The sequence below is a fragment of the Centropristis striata genome, chromosome 7, assembly GCF_030273125.1.
Source record: "Centropristis striata isolate RG_2023a ecotype Rhode Island chromosome 7, C.striata_1.0, whole genome shotgun sequence".
NCBI classification, from domain to species: Eukaryota; Metazoa; Chordata; class Actinopteri; order Perciformes; family Serranidae; genus Centropristis; species Centropristis striata.
In genome coordinates, this window is record NC_081523.1 from 3519052 (window position 1) to 3539328 (window position 20277).

The 20277-nt window shown below is 39.0% G+C and overlaps 4 protein-coding genes across 4 annotated transcripts; 2 read left to right on the forward strand and 2 right to left on the reverse strand.

The window, feature by feature from the left end:
* Positions 1-1171: 1171 nt before the first annotated feature.
* On the reverse strand, positions 1172-3536 carry LOC131975353 (nuclear factor 7, brain-like). The gene has a single exon (XM_059338005.1). The coding sequence runs from the start codon at positions 3534-3536 to the stop codon at positions 2085-2087; it is 1452 nt and encodes a 483-aa protein (XP_059193988.1). The 3' UTR covers positions 1172-2084.
* A 2219-nt stretch (positions 3537-5755) lies between these two features.
* On the forward strand, positions 5756-8205 carry LOC131975350 (UDP-glucuronosyltransferase 2A2-like). Its single transcript, XM_059338002.1, is given in 3 exon segments — positions 5756-5828; positions 6438-6758; positions 6760-8205. Coding segments are annotated over 2 exon segments (1575 nt in total). The 5' UTR covers positions 5756-5828; positions 6438-6450; the 3' UTR covers positions 8027-8205.
* Positions 8206-13720: 5515 nt separating this feature from the next.
* Positions 13721-15282, reverse strand: LOC131975355 (nuclear factor 7, brain-like). The gene has a single exon (XM_059338008.1). The coding sequence runs from the start codon at positions 15280-15282 to the stop codon at positions 13834-13836; it is 1449 nt and encodes a 482-aa protein (XP_059193991.1). The 3' UTR covers positions 13721-13833.
* A 2905-nt stretch (positions 15283-18187) lies between these two features.
* On the forward strand, positions 18188-20044 carry LOC131975356 (UDP-glucuronosyltransferase 2A2-like). Its single transcript, XM_059338009.1, is given in 3 exon segments — positions 18188-18492; positions 18494-18613; positions 18615-20044. Coding segments are annotated over 3 exon segments (1569 nt in total). The 5' UTR covers positions 18188-18193; the 3' UTR covers positions 19765-20044.
* The last annotated feature ends 233 nt before the right edge of the window (positions 20045-20277 follow it).

Genomic DNA, 20277 nt, shown 5'->3' on the forward strand with positions numbered 1-20277 from the left:
ACACATCCTGAACATATATATATATATGTTCAGGAGACTGTTGTAAATTATTAGTTTTTTAACCTTTGACCTGCTGTTTTTAGAGTTTATAATGTGGTGAAGCTGCAGGAGGGAAAAGTTTAACCATCTTTTAAATGTGATTACTGACTGTTTCTAATGTTAACAAACCTCAACTAACTAATGCCTCCATTTATTTGTAATATTATTGGTACAATTAATGGCATTTTAGTTCATTTATCGAGTTATTTATACTAATTTTGGCAGCTGTCATATTTTTGTAATTTAAATCTGTCTCTGTCCCAAAACAATGTAGATTAAATGACCAGCAAGTGACTGATATAAAACACATATAGTATTATTTAGCCATTCATTTTATTTATTAATTACTTAAATGATCAACAATTGAGTGAACATAAAGTATAATTTAGCTATTTATTTTAATGATCAGCAATTGATGAATGATACAGAACATATAGTGTTATTAAGCTGTTTAATTGTATTTTTTTAAACTTTATTTAATCAATGCTTGACTGATACTAAACATAAAGCACAATGTATCCATTTATTACATTGACTGATACTGAACATATCGTATTACCAAGCTATTTATTGTATTTATTTATTACTTACTTAAATGATCAGCAATTGAGTGACACAGAACATAGTATTATTTAGCCATTTGTTTAATGCATTTATTCCTTAAATGATCAGCAATTGACTGATACTGAACATATAGTATAACTTAGCTATTTATTTGCTTAATTTTAATGATCAACAATCGAGTGATAAAGAACATATAGTGCTATTAAGCTATTTATTAGTATTTTTTTCTTGATTTGATGATCAGCGGGTTAGGTTAGGGTTTTTGCTCTATTTAAATGATCAACAATTGACTGATACACATATCGTATTACCAAGCTATTTAATTTTATTTACTACAGAAATGTTGTGACACAGAACATAGTATTACTCTCTCTCTCTCTGTCTGTCTCATTCCTCTCAAATCAAATAAAAGTGGCTCTATTGTCATGTAAAACAGACGTTAACACTGCCAAAGCATGTGTGAAGTCGAAATAACAAACAGAAAAAAAATTATAAATAATAAACAGTATTAATGACTATTTATTTATTTATTTATTTATAAAGAAATGTGAAATGAAATGTGTCTAAATCAAATCAAAGTGTCTTTATTGGCATGGAAACAGACAAAGCAAAGCAAGTGTGAAGTCAAAACAACAAAATGTTCATCAACAGAAATATAGTGATTGTGGTGTTCACACTGTATACAGAGAAAGTACAAATTGAAATACAATAATGCATATATATACACAATAATATAGACATGCAGTTAAAATATAAGCTAAACAAACAAATACACAAGTGAGAAATATAAAATTAAATCAACTTTTTTTTTTTTTAATCTTTTTAACTGTATTTCCGGCCTATTGCATCTGTATTTATTTACTTATTTACTTACTTACTTGATGTTTAAAATGTGCTTTATATTGGAGGTGTTGCAACATACCAGTGTTGATGATAACCATGACATTTGAAAGATAAAATTTTGATGTGCTGATAATAATACATTCAGAGACACTTATTAGTAATTGGCAGACAGATTTTTTTCTAACATGAAAAAAAGATCTATTTCAAATGATTATGGATTTTTGTTTGTAAATTAAACCAAATAACACTATATTAGGTAGTCAAATCTGGCCCACGTATATTAATCAGTAATAATAATCCAATACTATATTTAGAATATATAAAACAATCTGATTGGGTTCATTCTGCATAACGAGTACCTTTAAAAAAAATACTTTAAGAACAATTAGATGCTGATACTTTTACAATTTTAAGGTTTTGTTGTGGAGTAATTTCACAGCAGCAATTTAAGTAGATACAAAACAAAAACACCAAATATTCAGTTCACATCAATTCAATAGTAATTAGATGTAAAAAAAAAAAAAAAAAAAATCTACCTCCACATTTAATCATTGTCACGTGTAAAGGAACTAACTGGAATTTGTCTGAACTGACAAAACAACCCACCACCATGATAAACAAAGAACATGATGAATCAGTTAAACCTCACCACCGTTTCTAAACAGCACAGAGAAATCTGTTGGACAGATTTTGATATCAGCAGTTTTAGCATCACCAGCCTTTCCAATACTGAACAATGGGAAGAGTTCCTCAGTGAAAGTGTCTCTGTGAGTGTAGATGTGAGTCATTTTGTCTTCAGGGTCGTAGAAGGACACCTCCCCCCTGTCATAGTCCAGCTGGACTCTGATCCTCTGGAGACTCTTCTTCACTCTGACAGTCTGACCAACAACATCAGTGTATTTTCCACTCTGATGTGATAAACACCAGACTCCATATTTTGGTGAAGCAAATCTCTTCCCCTTCCTGTCAACTGACTCTTTAACCAAACCTATATTCCAGCGAGGATGATCTCCCACCTCCACCTCCCAGCTGTGTTTCCCTGAGCTGAAGCCCTCAGAGCCCAGAACATCTACATACTTAGTGTTTCTCTCTGGATTATCAGGAAGCTGCTGGATTGTGTCTCCATGTCTCACACTGGTCAGATCATCAGACAGATAGAGTCGGGGGTTTGCAGTGTTTGGGTCCAGAATGAGAGGAGTGAAGTGGACCTTCTCCTTCATCTTCTCCCAGACTCTGAAGGACAGGTTGCCCAGGTGTTTGGCCACATCTATCAGCGCTCCTGAGAGCAGCTGTGGATCTGACAGTGAGCACTGGACTCTGGCTCTGGTCTGAGTGGCTTTATAACTGCTGAGGAATGGCACCTTGTGTTTCTGCAGCTCTTCTTCAACAGCAGAGATACTGTCTGACAGAGAGGAGATCTGCTCCTGAATCCTCTTCATCTCTCTGCTGATAGTCTTCCCCTTCTGCTCCTCTTCCTCCCTCAGAGCTGCCAGTCTGGACTCCTCTTCCTCTTTCAGGAACTGGTGGAGCTTGTTGAACTCTGCTCTGATCTGTCTCTCTGTGGACAACAGCTGCTTCTTGGACTGTTGACTCACTTCATTGTATGTTTCCTCCACTTGTTTGTATTTGTCCCTCTTGTCCTGCAGAGACTGTAAGTCAGATTTCAGTTGGTCCTTCAGGTCACTGACTGCTTGTTCTATAGGAACCACTTTGTGACTCTGGTGGAGAGAAAACTCACAGACAGGACACACAGCTCTGTCTTCATCCTTACAGAACAATCTAGGCTCTTCTGGATGTTTACTACACACCACCTCCAGCTTCTTCTCTTCTTTTTCTGTCTCAGATGATCCAGATTTCTGTCTCCCAGCAAAGGAGTCAGCCAGTTCATTCAGTGTAAAATTCACCAAAGGATTAGACTTTGATGATTTTCTTTTACAAATGGGACAGTTTTTGTTTTTACTTTGTTCCCAGAATTTCTGCAGGCAGCTTGAACAGAAGCTGTGGCTGCAGCCCAGAGACACAGGATCTCTGAAAGTCTCTGAACACACATGGCAGCTCAGGAAACTTTCAAAAAGAGCTCTTTCAGCCATTTCTGTTGATATCTAAATTAAAAAGCAAGACTCACCAAGTTACTGCCCCTAACTGCTTTAAATACTCCAAATGTGTGTTTTCCAGCCAAGAGCTCACTCCCTGTTATGGCGTCTTAGCACCGTCAACAATGTCAAAATCTGCTTTCACTTCCTATCACCTGTCACAGGTTCAGGTAACAGCAGGAATGCTGTCATGTTATTAAGTCACCAGCAGATGGCATCACAGTGTTTTCATGTGTCTAAATTTAACTCTTCATTCAGTACAATAAAAAATGAATTGCTCATAAATCTGTAGAATCAACCGTTTGAATGTTTATTATGAGAGTACCAACTGCAAAACAGTAAAGTTGAAAATAATCCATCTACGTGAGAATCTTCACAATGTTTGAAGTTTAAAAATATTATTATTTCAGCTTTCAAAGTGAAACATGACCAGATATTCTACTTTCTTTCTTCTTACAAATCTGTAACAGAGAATCAAGAGCTGTCAACATGAGAGTCGATGAGTTCTGTGATTCTGTTGTAACTCTTCCAACATGGCAGCACGTCTCTTATAACCAGGAGGAAAAGTTTTTCAGTCTCTCTCTATTATTATTATAGGTTAGATAAAATGTTATTGCTCTGCAGGGGAAATCCACATGCTCAGCAGTATTTAAAATAATTAAAATTAGCTTCATTTTAACAAGCTGTCACATTATCACATCTCTAATTATAATCCAATAAGATTTATTATACTGAAACTGGCCATTCAGAATGATAATATTTATTCTTCTTTTAGTATTTTAAGTAAAGTTTGATGCAGATACTTTTGTTCTTGTACTTGTAAAAGAGTATTTCTACACTGTGGTATTGTTACTTTTACTGTTAAAGATCTGAGTACTTCTTCCACCACCGTTCTACTGTAAGTTCAACATGAATTAATTCATTCATTCAGTATCGTGGGGGGCTGGAGCCCATCCCAGCTGACATCAGGAGAGAGGCGGTCCACCCTGGACAGGCCTCCAGACTATCACAGGACTGACACATAGAGACAGACAACCATTCACGCTCTCATTCACTCCTACGGGCAGTTTAGAGCTTCTACTTAAACCTGAGCTGCATGTCTTTGGACTGCATAACTTCAGTTTAAAATGGCTGAGAATTAATTTCAGACATTAGAGAACGTTCTTGAGAACAAATCAATTCTGCTGAAGAACGAAAGAACAAATAATCAATCAGAGCCACAATGTGTTTGGATGAACTGAACCACTGAGACTGAGTGTAAAGTGTAAAACACTGAAATTAAAAAAAAGGAACCACTTTGTGACTCTGGTGGAGAGAAGACTCACAGACAGGACACACAGCTCTGTCTTCATCCTCACAGAACAGTTTAGTCTCTTCTGGATGTTTACTACACACCTCCTCCAGCTTCTTCTCTTCTTTTTCTGTCTCAGATGATCCAGATTTCTGTCTCCCAACAAAGGAGTCAGCCAGTTCCTTCAGTGCAAACTTCACTACAGGATCCCTTGATGATTTTCTTTTACAAATACGACAGTTTTTTTTCTTACTTTGTTTCCAGAATTTCTGCAGGCAGCTTGAACAGAAGCTGTGGTTGCAGCTCAGAGACACAGGATCTCTGAAAGTCTCTGAACACACATGGCAGCTCAGGAAACTTTCAAGAAGAGCAGTTTTCTCAGCCATTTTAAACTGAAGTTATATTTCAGTCAGCAGAACTCACCAACGTGTAGTCTCTCTACTTCTTCAATTGATAAACAATGAAAAAATCCTCTAGTGAGGCGTGAACATTTTGATAGTCCGACTGAAACTAAACAAGTTGAACAACATTTTTGTTTTCCAGCCAGCAGGAACCTGTGACAGGGAGCAATGTCTACCAACATGTCAGTGTGTGTTTATTTCATCAGTTGGACCATCTCTAAAGCACTCCGGTAACTTGCACTAAGAATCAAAGTTGTTATGAACTTATATTCTCCTTTTCATCACAAGATAAAGTGGCGAAATGCATACATCACTTATTATGTTATATGTCCCAAAAACATGCCATCATGCTCTGCACAGTAGTTGGTAAAAAATTAAAATGTCCCATAAATCTTGCAGTCACAAGCACACAATGAGGATCTCCAACACAGAAATGCAGCTTCAGTCAGTTCAGATTAAACTACCTGTGTTGACCTTTGCCTCTGACCCACATGTTGCACAACAGTCAGTGTAAGGCTCGTCAGTCACACAGCAGTTAAAGAGCAGATCTGCTGTCGACTCTGAGACTGTTAATCTGCTGTACGACACCTTTCCACTGTAAGTACAACATGAATCGAGACATTGTCAATCAACTTTATTAACACAAAGTGTAAACTAAGCTTGTCGATGAGCGTTAAAGCTTCTGCCCTTCAGACTGCAGGTTTCACAACATGCACAGAAGCTCACGCTGATTTTTTATCTCTGCAGAAGAGAAACTTTGAGCTACATGTTACCTAAGAGTGGATCATTTTATACCAGGTAGCAGGGAGTAACATGTTTTAATCTATAAAATATAGTTTCACAGTTGTGAACTGGTATAAACTGAATTTATTCCTTAAAATGCCTGAAATCTGACTGTTTAGTTCAAATGTGTGAAACCTGAAACAACCAGCATGATCATCATCATCATCATCATCATCATCATCATCATCGTGGTTTCTTGGGAGCGGCTGGTCATTCTGGGTCATTTATAGAGACAAAACTTACATCACACTAACACTATGGATGATTTATGTGTAGCAGGATTAGCAGACGGACAGACATAGAAAAATAATAATGAGAAACAGTGAACAATCTACAGTAAACATTAAAACCTTCCGGATCACAGTAGTTCAGTTAAAGTCTCCTTGTTGTTATTGTACCTCTTCTTTGTTTTTATGATTCCAGCTTCACCTCAGAGATGACCCAGTTCAGACTGGTGACACTGGCTGCACTGCTCTGTTCTCTTCCCAGTGCTGATGGAGGGAAAGTGCTTGTTTTTCCAGTGGATGGAAGCCACTGGGTCAACATGAAGGTCCTCATCCAGGAGCTCCACTCCAGAGGTCACAACGTCACAGTGATCCGACCCAAAACCAGCTGGTACATCAAAGCAGAGTCCCATCACTACCAGTCGATCACCCTCGACGATTCCACTGGATTTGACGAGAGCAGCATGGAAGATTTCATCTCAAAAATGCTGCAGCTCCGTCGAGACTTCCACTTCAGCGTTTGTCAAAGCTGGAGCGGAGTTTATGGAGATGATGTATAACGCTCACAAAGCTTTGATCGATGGAATGACAGAGATGTTTGAGGATGCAAAACTGATGCAGTTCTTCCAAGAGGCAAAGTACGATGTTGTTCTGACAGACCCCTGCTTCGGCGGAGGGGTTCTCCTGGCTCATCGGTTGGGGCTCCCGCTGGTCTTCAATGTACGATGGACGATCTTGTCAGATGGACATCACACAATTGCCCCCTCGCCTCGCTCATATGTTCCCATACCAGGCAGTGCACTGACTGACAAGATGACTTTTTGGCAAAGGGTGAAAAATGTTTGTTTTGCCTTAATGACGCTTAATAACCGCGTGACATTACAAGAGGCTCTCTACACACCATTTGTCCAGCGTCACTTTGGTCCTGACGTCCACTACGAAGAGCTCGCTCAGGCGGCAGATATTTGGTTGATGAGAACCGACTTCACCTTTGAGTTCCCTCGTCCCACCATGCCCAACGTCGTCTACATGGGCGGGTTTCAGTGCAAACCCTCCAAGCCGCTTCCCCAACATCTGGAGGACTTTGTGCAGAGCTCTGCGGAGCATGGAGTCGTAATTATGAGCTTGGGGACCTTGGTGGGGAGTCTTCCTGAGGAGGTAGCAGAACACGTGGCTGCTGCTTTCACCCAGTTACCTCAGAAGGTCATCTGGAGGCATACTGGGAAGAGACCATCCAACCTGGGCAACAACACCTTGCTGCTGGACTGGCTGCCCCAAAATGACCTCTTAGGACACCCAAAGACCAGAGCGTTTGTGGCCCACGGAGGCACCAACGGACTTCAAGAGGCCATCTACCACGGAGTTCCCATCGTCGGCCTTCCTCTGATGTTCGACCAGGACGATAATCTGTTCAGAATGACAGTGAGGGGCGTTGCTAGAGTACTGGACCTTGGCACACTGAACAAAGACAACTTCCTGGAGGCGGTGAAGGCGGTGCTTTATGAGCCGTCCTACAGGGAGAAGGTGCAGCAGCTCTCCAGGCTGCACAGAGACCAGCCCATGAAGCCTCTGGACTGAGCCACGTTCTGGATTGAGTTTGTCATGAGACACGGGGGAGCTGCTCACTTAAAGACCGACTCCTACAAGATGTCCTGGATTCAGTACCACTCCATTGATGTGATCGCTCTGTTGCTGGTGTCGGTCACGATGATGTCACTGGTTTGTGTTTTAACAGTGAAATGTTTGTGTTGTAAAGTGTTTGGAGGGAGGAAAGAGAAACTGCACTAAAACAGATACTTACGATGCCTTGCCTGTAGTTCTGTGATGTATTTTGACAGGAAAGAATGAAACAATATGTTGAAATTGAATCATAATCTGTACTTCGTATGACTGAGTTGTGATGATGACAGTACAGCAGAACAAAATAAATGTCAGCCTCTGAGAACTATAATAAAGATAGCATTTAGTCTGAGTAATATCCTTCTATTGCATTTCTTGAATCATAGTTTAACAAAACCCAAGCTAGTGGGGCGGATTAGCTGAATATTTTACACCAATCGTTCACTTTGTGATAAAAGCATGAAATTTGGTAGATGTGTTCGTGAATATGTTTCAAACAAATCTGGATATTGGGCCACCTCAAAAGCGCCCCCTAGTGGCCGTGGCAGACATTTGTTTTACGAATAAATCAATGATGAATAAAAACTGCCCTTTTTATAATACCAACTGGTGATGAATTGTATATTGTTGGAAAGCCTGATCAGTCACCTTTACAACGAGGTACAGCTTGTAAGGATCGTGCATTCATGGGATGAGCAACGGGGCTAAACGTGTGGGTAGCACCCCCCAAAAATGTGCATCCCCTGTGGGGCGGATTAGCTCAATAAATCACAAGAATTGTTTATTTTGTGATGGAAGCACACAATTTGGTGGATGTGTTGGTGGATATGTTTCAAACAAATCTGTATATTAGGCCATCGCAAATTCGCCCCCTAGTGGCCATAGCAGTCAGTTTCTTCATTAAAATTACAAAAATATTTAAATTATTTCTTAAAATATTTAAAAAGTGTAAACTAAATATACAAACATAAATTAAAAAATGTAAATACACATATTAAATTAACAAAAATCCAGTTAGACACTCTTTCAGTTATTTTTCCTGCCCCACCACAATTGGGCGAGCCATCGAGCTAGCTAGCAAATGAGCTAGCTAGCATTTGCTTCCTGGGAAAAGCAGTACAGTGGACTGTCCATCAAAGTATGTCTAAATATTTTATTTCACCTGTTATAATTATGAATAAAATATGCTATGAACACCGTAAAGGCTGAAGAGAAAAACAATCATCATGGGCCTTGGCGGAAAAGTAAATTAGCAAGATAGCAAAAATAGGTACTTAAGCTAGCTAGTTAGCTTGGAACATGTATCAGTGGCTGTTGGGTGTGAAAGCTTAATAAGACACTGTTAAATTATGTCCTGTGGAATGTGGACATCCCTCTCTGCACACACACACACACACACACAGGCACACACACACACTATATGTCATATGTCTCCTTTGCCCATGTGGTTCTTTTTTTCTTTTTTTAAATGTATTTTATAACTCCATCACAGTTAGTCAGGCGGCTTAGGACCAGATTTGAGAAGAAAGGGGACACGCCGGACAAAAGCACCAACATTTTTCCACATGCTCTCTATCACCAAAGGTTTCAACTTTTGTTAGGAGCCACTTCATCAAGATTGCAGATAGGAGACGGCAGCCATATAAGCCATAAGCCATAAGTCTATGAGAACCAATATATCTTCCAAGCCACTTAGAAGGTCAATCTTGGTGTCAAAATATACATTTTCTGGGTCAAAGAATCATTTAAAGCTATTGAGAATATCACTGGATGACTCACTGTAAATAATTTGTTGATCAAGATCTGACATGAGATGAAAGTGTACCCTTGATTTGTTTGAGCAGTGTACATGGCAGCTAATCCACATTCTCCCGTGAACATTGATTCCAAACAGTTTCAACTCAGGATTCCCTGCTGCAACACTTGAAGCGAGTTGCCCAGTCTGAGTGAAAATGAGCATATCTATTTGATCAAATAATCATCTAGAGATATTCTCAATAGCTTTAAATGATTCCTGGACCCAGAAAATGTATATTTTGACACCAAGATTGACCTTCTAAGTGGCTTGGAAGATATAACATTTCTCATAGACTTTATATGGCTGCCATCACCGCAATCTTGATGAAGTGGCTCCTACTAAAAATTGAAACCTATAATGATAGAGAGTATGTGGAAAAAATGTGGTGCTCTTGTCCGGCGTGTCCCCTTTATTTGGCCAAGCCGCCTGACTAAGTAACACACCTCAGTACAAGGATTTTGCCAGAAAGAGTAACCTGCTACAAGTAATCCTAGTAGAATTTTTAAAATGTATGATTTTTTTCTCTGTCTAAATGTGTTTTGTTTTTATTGTTGCAGGTCATACAATATTGAAAATTATTTTTTCGGAGCAACAGAATACAAGCCAAAGAGGAGGCCGTAGCCTGTGAATGGGAATATCAAGACCTAATAAAATGTTATACAAAGTTAATGTTCTTGTCTATTAAACTGTAATAAAGCTTTTGTCACTTTAACATGTCTCTAAATTATATTTGTGGTGCTGAAAACATGAAACAGCAGCTGTAGGGCAGGCAAAGCATTCCTCGCCAGAAACCACCGGCGGCCATTTTTAAAAATTGCCGCTTTTAAATGGCCATTTTTTAAAATGGCCGCCACAGCCATCAGAATTTTTTTTGGGATGGCCCAATATCCAGATTCATTAAACATGTATTCAGCAATGAGTGTACCAAATGTGATGCTTTTATCACAAAATTAACGATTGTTCAGGTAATCCGCCCCACTACACAGGGGATGCACATTTTTGGGGGGTGCTACCCACACGTTTAGCCCCGTTGCTCATCCCATGAATGCACAATCCTTACAAGCTGTACCTCGTTGTAAAGGTGACTAATCAGGCTTTCCAACAATATACAATTCATCACCAGTTGGTATTATTAAAAGAGCAGTTTTTATTCATCATTGATTTATTCGTATAACAAATGCCTGCCACGGCCACTAGGGGGCGCTTTTGAGGTGGCCCAATATCCAGATTTGTTCGAAACATATTCACCAACACATCTACCAAATTTCATGCTTTTATCACAAAGTGAACGATTGGTGTAAAATATTGAGCTAATCCGCCCCACTATATATGATACTTTAACTTCCACGTTTTACCCGCAAATATTAAACTGAAATATAACTGTTGAGATTATTCTCAACCACACCAAGAGCCACAGCAATGATGGTAATACTTTTAAAATATTTGTACATGTTTAATTGCTCATACCTTCTTTATATTGTTTACTATTTATTGTTACTTTTATTGAAAGCTCTCTATCTTGCTATCCACTTTACTGCTGTAATACTGGAAATGTCCCCTTTGTGGGACTAATAAAGCAAATCTTAATCTTAATGATGAATTTCATAGATAACCTGGGCATACAGCATGTCTGATTAACAGAATGGGATTTCTCTGAAGGATATTTATTATAGGAAAAACTATCAGAAACTGTTAAAAGGTGTTTCTATCCATCAACCTGTGCAGCAAACAATAACATGCATGTAAATAAGTGACAGAAACAAAATGTTCAGTGTTCAAAATGAGCCGGCTGTGAACAAAATGTGCACTTTGTCTCCATCTTGTGTTGTTTACGGAAAGTAAAATGTGTCCATGCAGCCACATACTGTACACATTCTGTCCATTCAGTCATGTTGGTGACATGATGCACATGTGAGCATGTTGTTTCTGAAAACTGCATTAAATAGGAGACAAAATTAGTCAAATGTAGCAGTGGAAGCATTTCTGAAACAGAGCTGTCTTGTTGGAAATGCTTCTCCATCTGTGCAGCCTTCACACACTGAGTCAGCATTTGTTTTTCTGATGTCTAAAAGTGAAAAATATATATTTATGTTCAGGAGACTGTTGTAAATTATTAGTTTTTAACCTTTGACCTGCTGTTTTTAGAGTTTATAATGTGGTGAAGCTGCAGGAGGGAAAAGTTTAACCATCTTTTAAATGTGATTTCTGACTGTTTCTAATGTTAACAAACCTCAACTAACTAATGCCTCCGTTTATTTGTAATATTATTGGTACAATTAATGGCATTTTACTTCATTTATCGAGTTATTTATACTAATTTTGGCAGCTGCGATCTGTCATATTTTTGTAATTTAAATCTGTCTCTGTCCCAAAACAATGTAGATTAAATGACCAGCAAGTGACTGACATAAAACACATATAGTATTATTTAGCCGTTCATTTTATTTATTAATTACTTAAATGATCAACAATTGAGTGAACATAAAGTATAATTTAGCTATTTATTTTAATGATCAGAAATTGATGAATGATACAGAACATATAGTGTTATTAAGCTGTTTAATTGTATTTTTTTAAACTTTATTTAATCATTGCTTGACTGATACATAAAGCACAATTTATCCATTTATTACTTTTTATTTATTCTTTATTTAAATGATCAACAATTGACTGATACTGAACATATCGTATTACCAAGCTATTTATTGTATTTATTTATTTCTTACTTAAATGATCAGCAATTGAGTGACACAGGACATAGTATTATTTAGCCATTTATTTAATGCATTTATTCCTTAAATGATCAGCAATTGACTGATACTGAACATATAGTATAACTTAGCTATTTATTTGCTTAATTTTAATGATCAAAAATCGAGTGATAAAGAACATATAGTGCTATTAAGCTATTTATTTGTATTTTTTTAAATGATCAACAATTGACTGATACACATATCGTATTACCAAGCTATTTAATTTTATTTACTACAGAAATGTTGTGACACAGAACATAGTATTACTCTCTCTCCCTCTCTCTCTCTCTCTGTCTGTCTCATTCCTCTCAAATCAAATAAAAGTGGCTCTATTGTCATGTAAAACAGACGTTAACACTGCAAAAGCATGTGTGAAGTCGAAATAACAAACAGAAAAATATATATAAATAATAAACAGTATTAATGTCTATTTATTTATTTATAAAGAAATGTGAGATGAAATGTGTCTAAATCAAATCAAAGTGTCTTTATTGGCATGGAAACAGACAAAGCAAAGCAAGTGTGAAGTCAAAACAACAAAATGTTCATCAACAGAAATATAGTGATTGTGGTGTTCACACTGTATATACAGATACAGGACAAATTGAAATACAATAATGCATATATATATACATAATAATATAGACATGCAGTTAAAATATAAGCTAAACAAACAAATACACAAGTAAGAAATATAAAATTAAATCAACTTTTTTATTTTTTTTAAATCTTTTTAACTGTATTTCCGGCCTATTGCATCTGTATTTATTTACTTATTTACTTACTTACTTGATGTTTAAAATGTGCTTTATATTGGAGGTGTTGCAACATACCAGTGTTGATGATAACCATGAGATTTGAAAGATAAAATTTTGATGTACTGATAATAATACATTCAGAGACACTTATTAGTAATTGGCAGTCAGGTTAGTCAGGTCCTTAATCATTTGAAATAGATCTTTTTTTCATGTTAGAAAAAAATATCTATTTCAAATGATTAAGGATTTTTGTTTTGTAAATTAAACCAAATAACACTATATTATGTAGTCAAATCTGGCCCACATAAATTAATCAATAATAATAATCCAATAACATATTTAGAATATATAAAACAATCTGATTGGGTTCATTCTGCATAACGAGTACCTTTAAAAAAAATACTTTAAGAACAATTAGATGCTGATACTTTTACAATTTTAAGGTTTTGTCGAGTAATTTAAAAGCAGCAATTTAAGTAGATACAAAACAAAAACACCAAATATTCAGTTCACATCAATTCAATAGTAAGAAGATGTTAAAAAAAAAAAAAAAAAAAAAAGTACTTCCACATTTAATCATTGTCACGTGTAAAGGAACTAACTGGAATTTGTCTGAACTGACAAAACAACCCACCACCATGATAAACAAAGAACATGATGAATCAGTTAAACCTCACCACCGTTTCTAAACAGCACAGAGAAATCTGTTGGACAGATTTTGATATCAGCAGTTTTAGCATCACCAGCTGAATTAATATTGAACAATGGGAAGAGTTTCTCAGTGAAAGTGTCTCTGTGAGTGTAGATGTGAGTCATGTCTTCAGGGTCGTAGAAGGACACCTCCCCCCTGTCATAGTCCAGCTGGACTCTGATCCTCTGGAGACTCTTCTTCACTCTGACAGTCTGACCATCAACATCAAGGTATTCTCCACTGCGATACGTTAAACACCAGGTTCCATATTTTGGTAAAGCAGTTCTCTTCCCCTTCCTGTCAACTGACTCTTTAACCAAACCTACATCCCAGTAAGGATGATCTCCCACCTCCACCTCCCAGCTGTGTTTCCCTGAGCTGAAGCCCTCAGAGCCCAGAACATCTGCATACATAGTGAATCTCTCTGGATTATCAGGAAGCTGCTGGTTTGTGTCTCCCTGTCTCACACTGGTCAGATCATCAGACAGATAGAGTCGGGGGTTTGCAGTGTTTGGGTCCAGAATGAGAGGAGTGAAGTGGACCTTCTCCTTCATCTTCTCCCAGACTCTGAAGGACAGGTTGCCCAGGTGTTTGGCCACATCTATCAGCGCTCCTGAGAGCAGCTGTGGATCTGACAGTGAGCACTGGACTCTGGCTCTGGTCTGAGTGGCTTTATAACTGCTGAGGAATGGCACCTTGTGTTTCTGCAGCTCTTCTTCAACAGCAGAGATACTGTCTGACAGAGAGGAGATCTGCTCCTGAATCCTCTTCATCTCTCTGCTGATAGTCTTCCCCTTCTGCTCCTCTTCCTCCCTCAGAGCTGCCAGTCTGGACTCCTCTTCCTCTTTCAGGAACTGGTGGAGCTTGTTGAACTCTGCTCTGATCTGTCTCTCTGTGGACAACAGCTGCTTCTTGGACTGTTGACTCACTTCATTGTATGTTTCCTCCACTTGTTTGTATTTGTCCCTCTTGTCCTGCAGAGACTGTAAGTCAGATTTCAGCTGGTCCTTCAGGTCACTGACTGCTTGTTCTATAGGAACCACTTTGTGACTCTGGTGGAGAGAAGACTCACAGACAGGACACACAGCTCTGTCTTCATCCTTACAGAACAATCTAGGCTCTTCTGGATGTTTACTACACACCACCTCCAGCTTCTTCTCTTCTTTTTCTGTCTCAGATGATCCAGATTTCTGTCTCCCAGCAAAGGAGTCAGCCAGTTCATTCAGTGTAAAATTCACCAAAGGATTAGACTTTGATGATTTTCTTTTACAAATGGGACAGTTTTTGTTTTTACTTTGTTCCCAGAATTTCTGCAGGCAGCTTGAACAGAAGCTGTGGCTGCAGCCCAGAGACACAGGATCTCTGAAAGTCTCTGAACACACATGGCAGCTCAGGAAACTTTCAAAAAGAGCTCTTTCAGCCATTTCTGTTGATATCTAAATTAAAAAGCAAGACTCACCAAGTTACTGCCCCTAACTGCTTTAAATACTCCAAATGTGTGTTTTCCAGCCAAGAGCTCACTCCCTGTTATGGCGTCTTAGCACCGTCAACAATGTCAAAATCTGCTTTCACTTCCTATCACCTGTCACAGGTTCAGGTAACAGCAGGAATGCTGTCATGTTATTAAGTCACCAGCAGATGGCATCACAGTGTTTTCATGTGTCTAAATTTAACTCTTCATTCAGTACAATAAAAAATGAATTGCTCATAAATCTGTAGAATCAACCGTTTGAATGTTTATTATGAGAGTACCAACTGCAAAACAGTAAAGTTGAAAATAATCCATCTACGTGAGAATCTTCACAATGTTTGAAGTTTAAAAATATTATTATTTCAGCTTTCAAAGTGAAACATGACCAGATATTCTACTTTCTTTCTTCTTACAAATCTGTAACAGAGAATCAAGAGCTGTCAACATGAGAGTCGATGAGTTCTGTGATTCTGTTGTAACTCTTCCAACATGGCAGCACGTCTCTTATAACCAGGAGGAAAAGTTTTTCAGTCTCTCTCTATTATTATTATAGGTTAGATAAAATGTTATTGCTCTGCAGGGGAAATCCACATGCTCAGCAGTATTTAAAATAATTAAAATTAGCTTCATTTTAACAAGCTGTCACATTATTACATCTCTAATTATAATCCAATAAGATTTATTATACTGAAACTGGCCATTCAGAATGATAATATTTATTCTTCTTTTAGTATTTTAAGTAAAGTTTGATGCAGATACTTTTGTTCTTGTACTTGTAAAAGAGTATTTCTACACTGTGGTATTGCTACTTTTACTGTTAAAGATCTGAGTACTTCTTCCACCACCGTTCTACTGTAAGTTCAACATGAATTCATTCATTCATTCAGTATCGTGGGGGGCTGGAGCCCATCCCAGCTGACATCAGGAGAGAGGCGGGTCCACCCTGGACAGGTCTCCAGACTATCACAGGACTGACACATAGAGACAGACAACCATTCACACTCTCATTCACTCCTGCAGTTTAGAGCCACCAATTAAACCTGAGCTGCATGTCTTTGGACTGCATAACTTCAGTTTAAAATGGCTGAGAATTAATTTCAGACATTAGAGAACGTTCTTGAGAACAAATCAATTCTGCTGAAGAACGAAAGAACAAATAATCAATCAGAGCCACAATGTGTTTGGATGAACTGAACCACTGAGACTGAGTGTAAAGTGTAAAACACTGAAATTAAAAAAAAGGAACCACTTTGTGACTCTGGTGGAGAGAAAACTCACAGACAGGACACACAGCTCTGTCTTCATCCTCACAGAACAGTTTAGTCTCTTCTGAATGTTTACTACACACCTCCTCCAGCTTCTTCTCTTCTTTTTCTGTCTCAGATGATCCAGATTTCTGTCTCCCAACAAAGGAGTCAGCCAGTTCCTTCAGTGCAAACTTCACTACAGGATCCCTTGATGATTTTCTTTTACAAATACGACAGTTTTTTTTCTTACTTTGTTTCCAGAATTTCTGCAGGCAGCTTGAACAGAAGCTGTGGTTGCAGCTCAGAGACACAGGATCTCTGAAAGTCTCTGAACACACATGGCAGCTCAGGAAACTTTCAAGAAGAGCAGTTTTCTCAGCCATTTTAAACTGAAGTTATATTTCAGTCAGCAGGACTCACCAACGTGTAGTCTCTCTACTTCTTCAATTGATAAACAATGAAAAAATCCTCTAGTGAGGCGTGAACATTTTGATAGTCCGACTGAAACTAAACAAGTTGAACAACATTTTTGTTTTCCAGCCAGCAGGAACCTGTGACAGGGAGCAATGTCTACCAACATGTCAGTGTGTGTTTATTTCATCAGTTGGACCAGCTCTAAAGCACTCCTGTAACTTGCACTAAGAATCAAAGTTGTTATGAACTTATATTCTCCTTTTCATCACAAGATAAAGTGGCCAAATGCATACATCACTTATTATGTTATATGTCCCAAAAGCATGCCATCATGCTCTGCACAGTAGTTGGTAAATAATTAAAATGTCCCATAAATCTTGCAGTCACAAGCACACAATGATGATCTCCAACACAGAAATGCAGCTTCAGTCAGTTCAGATTAAAAAACCTGTGTTGACCTTTGCCTCTGACCCACATGTTGCACAACAGTCAGTGTAAGGCTCGTCAGTCACACAGCAGTTAAAGAGCAGATCTGCTGTCGACTCTGAGACTGTTAATCTGCTGTACGACACCTTTCCACCGTAAGTACAACATGAATCGAGACATTGTCAATCAACTTTATTAACACAAAGTGTAAACTAAGCTTGTCGATGAGCGTTAAAGCTTCTGCCCTTCAGACTGCAGGTTTCACAACATGCACAGAAGCTCACGCTGATTTTTTATCTCTGCAGAAGAGAAACTTTGAGCTACATGTTACCTAAGAGTGGATCATTTTATACCAGGTAGCAGGGAGTAACATGTTTTAATCTATAAAATATAGTTTCACAGTTGTGAACTGGTATAAACTGAATTTATTCCTTAAAATGCCTGAAATCTGACTGTTTAGTTCAAATGTGTGAAACCTGAAACAACCAGCATGATCATCATCATCATCATCATCATCATCATCATCATCGTGGTTTCTTGGGAGCGGCTGGTCATTCTGGGTCATTTATAGAGACAAAACTTACATCACACTAACACTATGGATGATTTATGTGTAGCAGGATTAGCAGACGGACAGACATAGAAAAATAATAATAAGAAACAGTGAACAATCTACAGTAAACATTAAAACCTTCCGGATCACAGTAGTTCAGTTAAAGTCTCCTTGTTATTATTGTACCTCTTCTTTGTTTTTATGATTCCAGCTTCACCTCAGAGATGACCCAGTTCAGACTGGTGACACTGGCTGCACTGCTCTGTTCTCTTCCCAGTGCTGATGGAGGGAAAGTGCTTGTTTTTCCAGTGGATGGAAGCCACTGGGTCAACATGAAGGTCCTCATCCAGGAGCTCCACTCCAGAGGTCACAACGTCACAGTGATCCGACCCAAAACCAGCTGGTACATCAAAGCAGAGTCCCATCACTACCAGTCGATCACCCTCGACGATTCCACTGGATTTGACGAGAGCAGCATGGAAGATTTCATCTCAAAAATGCTGCAGCTCCGTCGAGACTTCCACTTCAGCGTTTGTCAAAGCTGGAGCGGAGTTTATGGAGATGATGTATAACGCTCACAAAGCTTTGATCGATGGAATGACAGAGATGTTTGAGGATGCAAAACTGATGCAGTTCTTCCAAGAGGTACGATGTTGTTCTGACAGACCCCTGCTTCGGCGGAGGGGTTCTCCTGGCTCATCGGTTGGGGCTCCCGCTGGTCTTCAATGTACGATGGACGATCTTGTCAGATGGACATCACACAATTGCCCCCTCGCCTCGCTCATATGTTCCCATACCAGGCAGTGCACTGACTGACAAGATGACTTTTTGGCAAAGGGTGAAAAATGTTTGTTTTGCCTTAATGACGCTTAATAACCGCGTGACATTACAAGAGGCTCTCTACACACCATTTGTCCAGCGTCACTTTGGTCCTGACGTCCACTACGAAGAGCTCGCTCAGGCGGCAGATATTTGGTTGATGAGAACCGACTTCACCTTTGAGTTCCCTCGTCCCACCATGCCCAACGTCGTCTACATGGGTGGGTTTCAGTGCAAACCCTCCAAGCCGCTTCCCCAACATCTGGAGGACTTTGTGCAGAGCTCTGCGGAGCATGGAGTCGTAATTATGAGCTTGGGGACCTTGGTGGGGAGTCTTCCTGAGGAGGTAGCAGAACACGTGGCTGCTGCTTTCACCCAGTTACCTCAGAAGGTCATCTGGAGGCATACTGGGAAGAGACCATCCAACCTGGGCAACAACACCTTGCTGCTGGACTGGCTGCCCCAAAATGACCTCTTAGGACACCCAAAGACCAGAGCGTTTGTGGCCCACGGAGGCACCAACGGACTTCAAGAGGCCATCTACCACGGAGTTCCCATCGTCGGCCTTCCTCTGATGTTCGACCAGGACGATAATCTGTTCAGAATGACAGTGGGGGGCGTTGCTAGAGTACTGGACCTTGGCACACTGAACAAAGACAACTTCCTGGAGGCGGTGAAGGCGGTGCTTTATGAGCCGTCCTACAGGGAGAAGGTGCAGCAGCTCTCCAGGCTGCACAGAGACCAGCCCATGAAGCCTCTGGACTGAGCCACGTTCTGGATTGAGTTTGTCATGAGACACGGGGGAGCTGCTCACTTAAAGACCGACTCCTACAAGATGTCCTGGATTCAGTACCACTCCATTGATGTGATCGCTCTGTTGCTGGTGTCGGTCACGATGATGTCACTGGTTTGTGTTTTAACAGTGAAATGTTTGTGTTGTAAAGTGTTTGGAGGGAGGAAAGAGAAACTGCACTAAAACAGATACTTACGATGCCTTGCCTGTAGTTCTGTGATGTATTTTGACAGGAAAGAATGAAACAATATGTTGAAATTGAATCATAATCTGTACTTCGTATGACTGAGTTGTGATGATGACAGTACAGCAGAACAAAATAAATGTCAGCCTCTGAGAACTATAATAAAGATAGCATTTAGTCTGAGTAATATCCTTCTATTGCATTTCTTGAATCATAGTTTAACAAAACCCAAGCTAGTGGGGCGGATTAGCTCAATATTTTACACCAATCGTTCACTTTGTGATAAAAGCATGAAATTTGGTAGATGTGTTCGTGAATATGTTTCAAACAAATCTGGATATTGGGCCACCTCAAAAGCGCCCCCTAGTGGCCGTGGCAGACATTTGTTTTACGAATAAATCAATGATGAATAAAAACTGCCCTTTTTATAATACCAACTGGTAATGAATTGTATATTGTTGGAAAGCCTGATCAGTCACCTTTACAACGAGGTACAGCTTGTAAGGATCGTG